We start from the raw sequence: 15,761 nt of genomic DNA, 5'->3' as shown, positions 1-15,761 counted from the left end.
AGGCCGACTATATGGTAATAAGTACAAGAATAAAGGCAAAACCAATGATATATCAAACATTAAGGAAGATTATCATCATCATCATCATTCCATATCTGCTCCCTAGTTGGAGCATATAGTGTCCACGAAGAGCCTCCATGCATCTCTATCGGCTGCCAGCTTCTGTGTGTCCTCCTAAGTCAGGTTTGCGCCCCATAGTTCTGACATAAACTGCTGATGAACAGTCAGCAGCAGACGTCCAGAGGTGCTATTCTGAACCACTCTCGTGGCACGAGAAAACCGTTTTTCTCGTGTATTTTGTATGTAAATACACGAGATAATACGGCCACGAGAGCGTTTGAAATACCAGCCTAGAACGTCCAGAATATTGAGAACCTTATGCCTTGCGTAAATTTTATCTCAGGTTTATATTCCTGTTTAAAGGAGAGTCTCTAACCGTTTTTTTTAATGTGTTTACAAAGTATAATACACATTAATTATATTCCCAGGAGTTACTGTAACTCAATTTCTATAACTGAGTTACTAACTCGGGACTAAAAGATTTTTTTTAAGGCACGTATTCAAAACAATAAAGAAACAAAGCAAGTTTAACATCTTTATTTGACATCTTCATAAAAATATCACAAAATTTAACCAAAAAACTTTTCTTGCAGGAACAAAATAAATAAATAAAAACGCTTTCCTATTTCATCGTCTTATCTAATTTTAAAAAAGGCGAGGCTAGGCGTTGAATAGTAAATTGAATTTTATACCCTATTTTAAAAAAAAATCGTTAAAGTTTACATTCGTAAAACTAAAATCTCACAAGATATGTGTTAAAAAAAGCTTCGAATTTTTTCACGAAAACGCATTACATAAATCATCGTGAAGTAAAAAATTTAATACAAAATAAAATAAATCTTTTAATTCAGTAAAATACACATTTCTTTCTCTTGTTTTTGTGTAAATTGTGTGTTGTGTAATTGTGTAACTCATTATTAACATCATTAAAAAAAAAGATCTTATAAAATGTACAACGAATTTCAATATCATATAAAAAATTAAGAAGTGTTTTACGTCCATGTATCTACGTAAAAAGTGTCAATTAAAAAAAAATCATTTAAGTTTTATACAATGAAATAAAATAATTACTGTGGGCATTAAGTAGAGTGATTCAATTTGCACCAAGTTAATATGGTAAAAAAACGTTGAATACTTAGTAAAAACATTCTTAAAAAGGAATTTTAAAAAATACAATGATTGATTATTGTAATAATTATCAGTGGTAATGTAATTTTGCTCTTTAATCTATTAAATTACTTTGCGTTTCCTGTTTCTGAACGAGTTTTTTTTTCCAAATCACAGTGAAAAGGATTCCAGTATACTATAGTAAATGTTAGTTCTGTAAAAAATTAAACCACCTTTTAAACATTTTGTGAAATATGAAAAACCGTCTAAATTATTTTGGTTTGATATAAAATAATAAGTGAAAACCTGCTTGATGTATGCTGATGATGCAGTTCTGTTAGCAAGCAGCAACGAGAATTTGCAAAAATAGTCTCTAGAATGAATGATGTATGCCTGGAGAGCGAATTGGCGATGAATGGAAGTAAGTCAAAAGTGATGGTATTTGAAAGGGGAAGTGAGGTTACTGACTGCATAATAAAAGGAAACAACGAATGTCTTGAACAAGAAGAAGAATTTTTGTATCTGGGAAGCATGTTTTCAAGAGATGGAAGGGTAGAAAAAGATGTTGAAAGGAGAGTGAATGCGGGTAACGAAATGAACGGCGCACTAAGCACAGTAATTGCAAATAAAAATATGTCAACCAAAGCTAAATTGGCAGTGCACAACGGAGTTTTGGTCCCAACACTTATGTGTGTAAGTGAAACATGAAGCTAGCAGAGGGAGGATGAAAGCCGAGTGAACGCGGTTGGAATGCGATCTCTTCGACGAATGTGTGGAAAATCAATGTATGACAGGGTTACGAATGATGAAATCAGGCGAGAGTGTAAATCTGAGTCAAGTATAATTGATAAGATTAAGAAAGGGTCTCTGAGATGGTTTGGTCATGTAGAACGAATGGACGACGAAAAAGAATGGTAAAACAAATATATATGGCAAAAATGAACGTTAACGTGAGACGAGGACGACCAAGGAAGACGTGGCATGATCAGATAAACCAAAATCTTATGTCTGGTCATGGCAAAAGAAGACAGAACCGAAGGGCATGTATGACCAGATGTATGAATGTGGAAGAAGCTAGGAATGTATGCCAGGATAGACGTGTGTGGCGGTTTCTCTCTGCCTAGTAGTAGTAGTGAAAATGTGTATATTAATATAAGTGAACGTGCAAAATAACAGTATGCATATTATAAATTAGAACAATGCGTGCATTAAATAATGTTAGAATAAGTAAACAAGTATATTGTGTTGTATTTTAAATAATTCGATTGATCATAGAACTTAATAAATATAATAATAAAAATAAAACAAATCAATTCGGAACTTTTTCTTTATAAAATGCTACAATGATTAATTAAAACTTTATTCTGATTTTTTTTAAAGTTGGTATTTGAATCATCTGTACAAAAATACTCGTGATAACTTTGAACTTAGGCAAATATGAAAGTAGTAAAAAATTGAGAAATATTGATATGAATCAACCAAAATATATAAAATAAAATGAGTATATTATTACGTTAAAAAAATTTAACGAAAAAAAAACTGTATAAAAAAATATATCAAAATTGCGATAGAGACGTCATAAGAGCAAAATTTTCTGTTACTATTTTTATTATCGTTTTACTTATTACTGTTCATTGTTTTATTATTAATTATATATATGTACGCGAAAGTATGTCCATTTGTGTATGCATATATGTTCATGTGTGTATGTATGTGTATATATATATATATATATATATATGCATGTTTATGTGTGTATATGTATGTATGTATGTGTGTGTTTGTATATGTATGTATGTATATATATATATATATATATGGATGTGTGTGTGTATGTATATCTATGTATGCTGTATGTGTACATTTACCTACATATACATTTTTATTTCTTTTTTCATTGTTTTATATTTACTAACTATTTCTTCTTCTTCTCTCCCTTCCCTTTTTTCCCATCCCACTTCCTTCCACCCCTAGCGAACTGTACATTTTGTTTTTTATAATATTTTTGTTCCTATATGAAACCCATAATTGGTCTTGTTATTTGTTGTTATTCTTTATGTGTTGATTATTACCATGACTCTATTGGTTTCCAAAATAAATAAATAAACAAAATAAAATTGACCGCAACAGATTTTGCTGTAATAAAAACTGATTTTCTATAACAATAAAGTACGGAACTACTGGTATTTAAGTATTCCAAGCACTTCTTAGAGAAGACAAGTCTCAAAGAAGGTACATCAAAACAGTTAAAATTTACGATATCAGAATTACTATTCATTCGCAGTGCTTTATGCGTCATGTAAGTTTAGGAATAATTAGCAGTAACATTGCAAATTCGTAATGAAATATGATTAGCATTAACAAATGATGATAACTTTAATTGCAAGTGTAACAAAAATAGCTCGTAGTAATGTTACAATAAAATAAAATTGGTTTCGAAGAGTCTGAGAGGTCGATGCGGGGCCGCAGCCAGCAGTAGATACGCCGGGGCAGGCTTCGCCCGCCCTGGCCGCTAGTCAAAACTTGCTTCTGAGCAAAATATACGTATTATTATTTTAAGAATATTTGGTTCAAATTCCAGACGAAATTAATAATTTGTCATAATTTAACTATGATCATCGACGGCGTCCACGTTATACATAGGGTGCCTTTTAAGTTTTTAATTGTTAAAACAGTAACAGTAACAGGTAAAAAATGGACCGAGTAGTTTGTTCATAGTGAGAGCATTTGAAACAGCAATTTTGCGAAAATAAATCATTTTACGTGAAGGTTTTTTCGTTGGATGTTTTTCGGCGATTTTGGAAAAGGCCTAACTCAACACTCAACACCAATGCTTAGAATCGCTTAAATAAAATGGCAGAAAATACGGTTTACAACCGATTTGCAGAATTTCGCCGTGGCCGTACTTCCGTCAGTGACGAATTTTGTAAATAAAAAGCTACTGTGAAAACGTGGTTTCAGTGTAATGCCTAAGTACGAATAAAATTAACGAAAAATGATCATGATCATATGCGGAAAATTTCTGCATCCCCTGATTTTTTTGGCTTACCCTGACAACGCCGTTTGACTATGGTCCTGGGTTGATATTAGCTCATAGATGGCCAACATATCTTTTTGTTTGAAGTCTGAAGTGAATGTAACGACTTTTTTTCTAAAAATATTGTTTTAATTTTTCTTATTTATATAATATAGGTACATTAGTTAGGTGCGTTTAGTTTACGATGTCAGTAGTTATGTATGTACTCGTATGTTCACTATTATAATTTTGTACCTTTTAAATTATTTTTATATAACTTTTTTCTTTTCTTATTATTTTAATTTAAATTAATCTTATTTCTATTTACTTTATTTTTATAACTGTATATGTGTATTTATTTTATTTGCAACTTCTAAATGCCTAACAATTGTATATTGCTTTTATTTTGATACCGATAATGTACTTAATCAATAGCTTACACCACTATGGAAAAATTTTATTGAATGTTTTCACAATTTTCGTTTATATGTATTCTTATTTTCTGTATACAATATATGTAAAAACTACTGTTTTTTTTCCCAAATAAAAATAAACAAATAAATTACATAAAAATTATTGTGTTCAGGCTAGTAAAATAATATATTTTTGACTGTTTTAGAAATACTTACCCTAGTTGTTAGACAGTCAAAATAACTTGATATTAATGCTGTATTTTTATGGGATAAATAAATAGTAGTTTTAAATTTAAAAAAGCATTTGGCAGAAGCGCAGTATTTGTTATTTAGTGTACTTGTGCGATGACTTAAAAACAGCAAAATGGTCAATAACTACATATTTTTACGGGAAAAAAATTTAGTCAAGTGAAAAAGAGACCAAAAATCCCGGAAGTCGAAAATGGGTGTCAACTTTTTTGTAACGAAACCTTCTCAAAATATTATAGGAATTGAAGTTATCAATAGCGCCTAAAATGATATGCCATTTTCATTACATTAGCACGCTAGTGAGTTTAAAAAAATGCATTAATTTCCATCAAAGTCAGATCACGTAACATTATTACAACATAACCCCTTGTACTGTTGTGGTTTAGTTTTCTAGATCTAAAATAGTGACTAAACATGACTACGATGCGATGGCGACTTGGTTTTCTGCATAATGTAACATGTATTTCGGTAATTTGTCATAGACATAATATGTATAGACTGTAGACAAATGCGGGAAACGTTTGAAGCATTTGACAGAACACTATTCAATATCTGAACTTCATAATCCTATTCAAGTTTACGCATTATATGAATTTAAGATTTGAATGTCATTTTTTCTGCGGCCCTGACCAGAATTTTGTGGAAAATAATGCTTTTCAAGAAATATTTTTTAAGACAACGCAAAAAGGCAAAACATTTATCTTGATATATTCTATAAAAAAAATTAAAAGATTAACCAACACAAAAATTAAAACAATTTGTTTGCTTGTTAGAAAAAGCGTGATTGTACAGAATTTTTGTTATCATCCTGGAATTTGTTTGTGTGATTTTTGGGAAGAAAATCAAATGGATTGGCAAAGTTTGATTAGCAGGAAGACTCTTCCTTAGTACTATTTTATTTTATTTATATTTTAAAAACCACGGAATATTGTTTTTTTTAGTTTTGAGGTTAAAACATGAAAAACATGCTAATTTCTAGAGATTACAATGTTTAAAAAATAATACTTTTGGCACTGCAGTTGCCGGATCATCTTTTTCGGCAAAAGAAAGGTGAAAATTAAAAGTAGACATTTTAATTCTTGCAACTTACATGTTACTATCATTTATCAATAGCACTTTACATAACATGTTTTTGCATTTAAAAAAATAATTTTTTTACTCTTGAGATTTACCGAAACACGTTGCTATAGAGCGAGGTTTGAACCTCGGAACTCCGGAACTGGAATCCGCGACTAATCAAATTCAGATTTTTGTACAAAAATATTTCCTTTACTTTGTTCCAAAAAAGGAAAAAAAAAATTCATGTATGAAGCCTATGTAAAAACTCAAATATGTTATATGCAACTACTATGGGGAACAGGAAATCAAAATGACATAAACAGACTACAAAGACAGCAAAATAAAACATTAAAGTTAGCATATGACTTACCCTATCTAACAGCAACTAAAGAACTTTTAAAACAAACTAAACAATTAAATGTAACTGAACTCTTTAAACTACAATCCTTAAAATTTATTCGTAAATTAGCCACTGACGTAATTGTAGATGAAGAATTAAAACCTGAAAAAAACTGTAGTAAACATGAACAGACTACGAGAATATCAGAAAAATATCATATACAACCTTTTAAAACAAGAAAAGGACAATCGAGACTAATAAACCATGGACTGAAATTATACAATACACTACCAGACAAAACTAAACAAAAGACTCAGGCAACCTTTACAAAAGATGTTAACAATATTATTATTAACAGTATGTTAAAATGCATGTTAAAATTGAAAATAAAATTTTTAATAAAAAAAAAAAGTAAAATTTAAAACCTGCCTACACATTTATCAAATATAATATATTTCTCTTGCTTTTACTTGGTAACAAATCTGTTATATTAGCGCTTCTTAGCTTTCAATTTCAGTTTCAGATAAGCTTCATTTTGAATCTTCGATAACCCTTAATTTAAGTGTTTCAGATAACAACAAAAATGTTTTATCTAGTGAAAGTTCTTATGATAATAATGTTCTAAATATTCGTTCTCACACTATTGTTAGTGTCCGGTCTTATCGTCATCACTAACAGGTTCCTGAAATTAAATAACGTTATTATGTAACATTAAGTTAACATAAAATGCACTATAATTGTTATTAATGAAATCTGCAATGTCTCAGAATTTTCATGTTCAATTTTAAGCTTTTTGAGTACGTATTATGTAAATTTGTGGAGGAGAATCAATTACTTATCTTATTCATTCATATTGTTATTCCAGTGAAGAAATAATCATTTAAAAGGCTGCTAGGTGCTCGGTTGACAAAATAAAACTTGACTTGATATAAAATAAGTCCTTAAATAAATATTATCAAGTTATGGTAGAGCGGGGTTCGAACTTAGGACATCTGATCTGTAATCCGCGATACTACTTTGGAACCATTACCAGACTCTTATTTGCTTATTATTTTCCATTGATAATATATCGTCATCGTTTCCCTATTCGCATCCATTGGTGCATAGGGCACAGCATTGGTACACCAAATGTAACGTATCTTGATCATTTGTCTTTTTTTAATAAGGTAATTTAACAAGATACACACTTGAAATCACACAATTTGTAGATATTTAAAAAAAAACTTAAATAATATACAATAAAATACAATATAAGTTGTACATGTGAGCTTGTTAAGATTTATTCCTAAGAGATTATTTATAAAAATTGGGAGAGTATCATGAAATATGTCAATTTTGTTATTTCGGCCGTATATGTTATATTCCCGACACATGTGGGCCAAAGGTGTGTGGTATGTTCCATTGCTTGAAAATAAAGGCAGTTTAAATATGTCCTGAAGTCTGAGTATTCTCAATCCCGCATTTATTTGTATTTTATTGAGGAGGTTAGTATCTACTTTAAAGTTGAATATTTTGTAAATAATTTTCATGTCAAAACGCAGCGTTTTGCCAAGGAATCAAAATAAAAAAGAGTTTGAACTTGCTCGTAATTTAATTTTAAAATGTAAAGGTAAGGTGATCAGTTTTACGCTGCAAGTGCCAGTTCAGGGACAGTGAAATATTGCAGCGTTCAAAATAATATTTCCGCCTTTCAAAATAATATTTCATATCGACTTTCCCAGGAATCGAACCCGGAACCACAAGCATGATAGGCAACCGCTACACTACGAGGTGGACTTCTCTTCACTCTTTTTCGTTTTCCAGTATTTTTGCCTGAGCAGCTAACAGTCAAAAGCGCTCGTCCGGAATTCTGGTTCTTTTTTACATCCAGAACTGTATTCTTCATTCGCCTAGACGCAGACCAAATATAAGGCAAATGAAAACATTAAATATCATGTTTGATTTAAAACATAATAACTAAGCAATTTATATTCATGCGCAACTATAGAAAATATAATAATGGCACCCTCTTGCATTTCCTTGCTATTAGAACGATCTAGACGCGATGGCGATGGCCAAAACTAAAGCATTACTTTTTTGATGTAATTTTAAATTTAGAGAGGCTTCTCCATACAATACGCAGAGATGGTGCGACCTCCGATTCTCCCGCCAAATCCCAACTCGCCATAGTATAAAAGTACCAAACATTTTTCAGTACGGCATCATTCGCAGTTTAGGATTTTAACTACGAACATGAAGGTAAATCAAATCTTATCAATTTGATATATTTTGCTTTAAACTAGATTCACCTCTCCAACAATATCGTAGTTGAGTGCAGTGATAATCATATTTTCAAAAGTGTCCAAAAACTAAAGATTTAATTAAATTTTTAAATCCTTCCAGTTAGTTTGTTTTGAATTGAATTAAACAAAAAATATAGGGTAGAGAATCAACGCATTACTTCCTTATATTTTTTTTTATTTAACGATTAAACAAAGTTCGTGAATAAGTGTTTGAAATTTGCCTGAATTCCGGGTATTTTAATTGAGTAATCATTTTTGTGAATTGAATGAAAGTGAATTTTCATAAATACTGTACGCCAGCTTCAAATAAAAATTCACTAATGATAAAACATCATTTTTGAAAAAGAGGCATTTGAAGTTCATGTATAAAGTACAAACATTATTACTATTTTATTTATTAAAAGGACCTACGCTATAAAATAATACAAATAAATTAAACAGTAATAAAAGTAACTTCAAATGTTTCCATTTCTTAATTTAAGTTTTGTAGTTGGCGAATTTTTCCTCGAGGGTGGCGACAATTGAACATTATAAGAACATTTTTTTTAAAATAAGATCAGTTATTTATATTAATATTTTAAAGCTTGAAATAATATTACGTTCGTGTATAACTCTTACATTAAAATAAATAGTAAGGTAAATCGGTATGAAATTATAAGAACAATGAGTAAAATAATACGAGTACTTTATGTTATTGATTATTTCCGCACAGAGTTATAATTGTTATATGGATAATTATAAAAAAATAATATCGTGATGCACTTACAGTATAATATCTCCCATCTCGTGTTATCAAATTATCGTTTACTGACCTTTTCTTAGTTAACAAACCTTCACTTTTGGTCACTTAGTGTTCACGCTACTTAGAATCGAGTAATGGATTTTTTAATGCGAGCTCTTAGTGATTTCATCGTTTCATGACTCCATAGAACAACCTTTTGTAACATTTCATAATTTGACCGAAGTTCGGAGGTATGGGTACATTTTACTATAAATGTAAATAGTAATCAATATTCCCTTATTTGCTCCTGTCCGCACTTAATGGTGTACGGGGTACCGCATTTATAAACAAATTACAGTATGGGTATTTCGATCTTTCATTACACGAAGACAAAATAATTAGTCTCACATTTAAGGTGCAATATTACAATATCAAGCAATATTACAGCGAAAACAAATATTATATCGACTGTACGGAATCGAACCCGAGACTTATGCGTGGTAGCTAAATGAAACTAATACATCGCAAGGCAGACACGGCGTAACGCAACATAATATTATGTAGATATAATTTTGGCTTATTTGTAAATATTGTTTTTTTTTGTAATGGCTGTTGTTTTTTAAAAATAAATAACAATAAAAGTGATATAAAAGAGAATACTATCCTTGTAGATTATTGTAGTTTTATAGTAAGGATTTTTTCTAGGTATTTGTTTGCTTATTGGCGCTGGCAGCGGCCGTTAATGCCGGAGGACACGGGTGGTCCAGCGGCGGCGGCGGCGGTGGCGGATACGGCGGCGGCGGATTCGGAGGCGGCGGCTTCGGAGGCAGCGGATTCGGCGGTGGCTACAAGAGCGGCGGCGGCGGCGGATTCGGAGGTGGAAGCTACGGAGGCGGCAGAAGCCTAGGAGGCTTCGGCGGTAGCCACGGGGGCGGCCTCGGCGGAGGCGGATTCGGAGGTGGATACAAGAGCGGCGGCGGCGGCGGATACAGCGGCGGCGGATACAGCGGCGGCAGTCTGGGCGGATTCGGCGGCGGCGGTCATGGCGGATTCGGCGGCGGTTACAAGAGCGGCGGCGGCGGCGGATTCGGAGGCGGCAGCATCGGAGGATTCGGAGGCGGATACAAGAGCGGTGGCGGTGGCGGTGGATTCGGAGGACACGGAGGCGGCGGATTCGGAGGAATCGGAGGCGGCGGACTCGGAGGATACAGCGGTGGCGGACATGGAGGCGGGTTCGGAGGACTGAGCGGCGGACACGGCGGTGGCGGATTCGGAGGCATCGGAGGATACAGCGGCGGAGGCGGAGGCGGACTCGGAGGTGGATACGGAGGCGGATTCGGAGGTGGCAAGAGCGGAGGTGGATGGCAAAAGGGAGGGTGGTAAGAGGTAAGATCACATCTCATTATGCTAACTCCTAAAAAACATAACATTTTCAAAATAGGTATCATTGTTTGCAGCCCCGGTGATACACTGACGAAGACACTTGTCTCGTGAATTTTCCGGGTTTGATTCCCCGTGAGATCACAAAAATAAATGCGTATACTATATAAAACGCGATTGCCTTATGCGCTTTTGATTGTTCGAATATTATCATTATTTTAAAACATCGCAGTAAACGATTAATTTAATAATCTCCTCAGAAATAACATTGATTGTTAAGAACTAGTAATTCTAATGTAACAGGATATACGCGAAATGCCCGCCATTGTGTGCCATTAGACGTGTCTAAAGATCTACTTATGTTTCCGTCAATACGGGTACCGATTTCGCTAGCGTTACACAACACCATCGTGTATTCCTATTGGATAATTGCTGGCTTGAAGCTGCAATAAGTCAATCATTCATATTTAGATTACGTCACATTAAAATTTGATTTCATTTAGTGTTTTTTTGCAAAAACAAAACAACTTTATTGTAATATATATTTTATGGTGGCATTATTTTTGTTATAGTTTGACGATATGACATCAACTCTCATCATCTGCACCAGACTTGGCTGTTCAACCTAAAAAATATCACAAATCCAAAAATCCAAATACCTTCAAAACAAAACCTGCTGTATATATCACATTTTATAATAAAGTGAATGATTTCTATCCTTGATACATTTTTGTATTTTAGTTCATACCCCTGATATATTTTTTAAATCTGAATCAATGGTAATAATTATGACGTATACTGATTTCCAATACCCGCCCTTCGTAAGCCATATTCTCAAGTGTTTAAATGTTCAAATTTGATATGTAATGTTTACGATAGGTACGGGTTTGGGGATAAAAAAAGCAATGCACACATAATATGATTCTTTGGGAACAACGACAGTTCACAGTCATATTATTTTTATCAGAGATATCAAATTTGTATCCTTGACTTAGGGCACACAAAAAAAGAATGAGAAATACGTTTTTTAAAAAAAGACTTGTGACCATTATAATTCAAAAAATCTATTCAGAGATAGCAGTTGGGCCGAAAGTTTGAATTAATTCCTCCAAATAAAAAATAATAAAAAAACGACAGATTTCAATGACACTCTTTTAATAAAATATATTAAATCGTTGTTTCCAATGCAAGGCAAGACAGTACAACTTAAAATAGTATAGACTAAAATTATCGTCAAGTATAGGTTCCAAAAATTATAGAATTATTCCTCAAAATAGTTTTTTCATAATTTCACCAAGAAAAGTGTTGCTATAAAAATTTATACATTATTTTCTATTTAGTATTTAAAGAGTTAATATAAAAAGTAAGCAAACACATTTGTACCAACCCTTCTGAAAGCAAATACTTAACGGATGAAACATTTATTCATTCGTAATAAAAAAAAAAATGTATATTGAGACAAAAGAGAAAGGAAGGAGAGATTAAGGAAGATAAAGGAGGAGTGAGGAAGGCTAATGAAGAAGAAGAAAAAAGTCCCAACTTCATGGGACCAAAGCCCAGCGTTGAGTTGGGACGAATAACATACATTGAAATTTTAAATTAAGATAAATAAAAACATAAACTATTGATTGATTTGGTGTTTATTTAAACTTATAATATAAGAAATCAAACACTGATTTGAGTCTACTGAACACTTTATTTTATTTTTACAAATATAAAAATGAAAATTTCGCGAGAATTGTTGGCCGAAAGAAGAGACACGGGAATGTTGCAGAAAACGAGATGCCCTGGGACACTATATTAAAGTACTGCATTCCGAATTAACCTATAAATAACATTAATTTCAATTTGATATTTTAGACCACGATATACGAAATAATATTAAAATTCAATCTAAATACCACAATTATCTAAAGTTATATAACTATAAAGCTTCATTAATTATCTCACAATACATACATGTATGTCAATAAATACTTACTTTGTTATATTTTTTCCGAAATTCAAATATAAATACCTAAATTCCCCATTACCTATTAAATACTTAGCCTTACCCTTAACTATTGGTTTTTCCCTCAATTATGATTAATGTACATGCTATAGTTCATAAGATTGTTTTTATTTTTTACTTAAGTACCTTGAATTATATAACTATAATTTATTTTATAAATTTATTGCATAAAATTAGTAAACATATTTAATAACAGGGAATCTATATAAAACTAATTAATATAAAATGAAAACAAAGTTTTCACTGTTTATGATATTCTCCATCTAACATGGCTCAGCCTGTTCTAACATGGAGATTTTTTTATCTTTTAGAGGACATTCAATCCATCTAATCTTCACATTCATTTGAAAATACCCTAACAAGGCGAAACAATTGTCACGAAATTTTTGTTTTTATATTTGTAAAAATAAAATAAAGTGTTCAGTAGACTCAAATCAGTGTTTGATTTATTATACTATAAGAACAAACTATACCTACCAATTATTTAAAACCAAAACATGAATTAATTCTTCAGGTTTTTAAAATTTTAAAAGTTATAATATTTCCCTTAGCCACGCGTAAAGGTGCATAGGCCAATGTTCTTGGTATTGGTACTCTGATCGCAGAGGATCTTGATAATTAGTTTTATATAATACATGAAGGCAAGTCTTGCCTAATATGAACTATTTTGTGTCAAGTGTACCGGAAATCGACCTTAGACATTATGTGTAGCACGCAAACGCGCTAGGGAAGGACATAAATATTGAAATATTCACAAGAGCATGTTTTTATGTTTTTTTTTTTTTTGAAAAAAAGAAATATTTGCGTTCTTATGATTTACCCAAATATTTAATTTTGAGGGCCATTTTCAACGAGTTGTAAATAACTCACTATTAGAAAATGGAATCGAGTTGGGGTAGAGTGGGATTCGAACCACAGACCTTCGGTCCGCCGTGAGTCCGAGACACTAGCCACAGGACCACAACCCGATTTTATGTTAGAAATAAATATGTTATACTTAAAAAAAAACACAATAATTGTGCAGCCCATTTTTATTGTAGTTATAAATAAATGCAGTGCAACAATATTACTAAATATAAATATGTAGATACAATATAATATTTTTTTATCAGATCTATACTTACTATCACAATATATGCATGTGATGAGGGATTATAATAAATATTACTATCCCCTAATAATGACTTATGGCCGAAAACAAATCAGAATGAGGCTTTCTGTGATGAAAACAATTTAATATTCATAAATGACAATTACGAAAGCAATATCCCGCTAACCATCACCTTAAATAATGGCACAATCATACAAAATATCTGTGGCTTGAATCTGTAAGGGCAAATGTCGTAAATCGTAATATCGCGGGAGAGTAATTATTCTGAAATTTTGTGGCTGCTTGACGTCTTTGATAAAAAATATTAATAAAAAAAAAAACACTACAACACATGTATGTGTGTATAAAATAGTTAAATATACAAGTATTTCAATTGACATCCACCCTCCACAAAATGGTGGCAAGAAAAATATGAAATCTGACATTGGCCCTTCTAGATTCAAGACACAGATATAATCATTTCAATATTGAACAATACCATTAGATTTTAGTAATAAGTCTCACAGTTTTATATGTTTTTCAAAAACACATAGTAAGAATAATATTCTACATTAAATTCTTTGGTTGCGGCAGCAAAATTAGATAACTTTGTTTTAATTTAATATGACTTAAAAAAAATTCAAGATTCCTCTGCTAGGCTAATGGAACGTGAAGAATACAACTATGTGGTTTAAAAGTTGAGATCAAAGTTTTCAAATTAACAACAAAAAAAACTTCAAAAGTTTACCGAATCCAAATCACAACTTTTTTATTACTGTGTTAAAAAAATTCTTTGAATTGCCTTTACGTCATATTTTTCAAAACATTCAAATAAGTTGAATTTCTTGTGACTCTTACTAAGTTGATTTCACATTGATGATGTCAAAATCCTAGTTTTCAGTTATTTAATCTTAATTTTGTGTTGAAGAAACAAAACGCTTTAATTTTGTCTAAATACTAATAATAGGGAACAGTACAAGTTCACAGTACAATTGATTATGTATTAAGCTCTTTGCAGATATGCCTATAAAAGCTATCATAATTATATTTTGATTTGTTAATTCAATCTAATCATATTATTTAATAATGGCATTTCTGGAACGGATTATGGTTCATTTGAATGAGGCACTATAATTTGTTTTATAAAAATAATTAATACAATAGCTACATTCAAGCCATTTTCAAAATTAAGTTTAAAAATGAAAAAAATGCAAAAACACTAGCCTATGGAACTGAATTAATGATTATAAATACAATACTAAAATATGATATTTTTTCTGGCACATTACTTCGTATATTTTTATTGTAAATCCACGACCAGTTTTAAAATTATAAATAGCTGTTAACAAATATATCGAATATATCGAAAACCAACTTTAATTTTCTATAAGAAAGTTGTAATAAGAATTATTTGCTTACGATTTAAAATTATAATCATTGCTATTATTAATCACCACTGACAAAACGTCATATAGTTAATGATGAAATTTCTTATTTTTCGAATTATCTTTTTAATTTGTTTGTCTATAGACATCCACAATTCATTGCACTGCTGGTATAATTTTGAAAGGTAGAAAATAGTATGGTAGCAAAGATAATATGTATACAGTGTCAAATCTATTTAGGATTTATAGATTTAGAAAAAAAATGGTAAAACTAGATAGATTAGTAAAAATGTACACAATATTTATATGGTTAATAGGTACATATAATTCAGTATTGTAGCCTGCGAACTAGGATCAACCTGCCTCTAGTGAAGTCAGATTGGAAAGCTAATGATATCAAAAATAACATAACCAAATAATTTTCTCGACTTCTCAAATCTAACACTGCTCATTAAAGTATATTTTTTTGTATATGTAGTTCCGCAGAGACTATCGCTGTATTACATATGTACATTTATAATTCTTTATCTTCTATCTTTATATGGTGATTATATCTTAAGATTTCTAAAAAAGTTAAAAGTTATAGTGTAGATATAAGTATTTTGTGGTTGAATAAATGAAAATTGAAATTAGACAGGGCTTGTCGTT

General features: G+C 31.4%; 1 protein-coding gene across 1 annotated transcript; it reads left to right on the top strand.

Moving 5' to 3' along the window:
- Positions 1-8,450: 8,450 nt before the first annotated feature.
- On the top strand, positions 8,451-11,354 carry LOC148279855 (uncharacterized). Its single transcript, XM_088229310.1, has 3 exons — positions 8,451-8,482; positions 9,953-10,633; positions 11,200-11,354. Exons 1-2 carry the CDS (start codon positions 8,477-8,479, stop codon positions 10,628-10,630), a joined length of 684 nt encoding a protein of 227 aa, XP_088085436.1. The 5' UTR covers positions 8,451-8,476; the 3' UTR covers positions 10,631-10,633; positions 11,200-11,354.
- Positions 11,355-15,761: the final 4,407 nt, after the last annotated feature.

The sequence above is a fragment of the Micrasema longulum genome, unplaced genomic scaffold (genome assembly GCF_059751315.1).
Source record: "Micrasema longulum isolate JH-2025_06_02 unplaced genomic scaffold, ASM5975131v1 h1tg000662l, whole genome shotgun sequence".
Taxonomy (NCBI): Eukaryota; Metazoa; Arthropoda; class Insecta; order Trichoptera; family Brachycentridae; genus Micrasema; species Micrasema longulum.
Note: the sequence above shows the minus strand (reverse complement) of the source record. Positions and strands in the feature narration are given on the sequence as shown.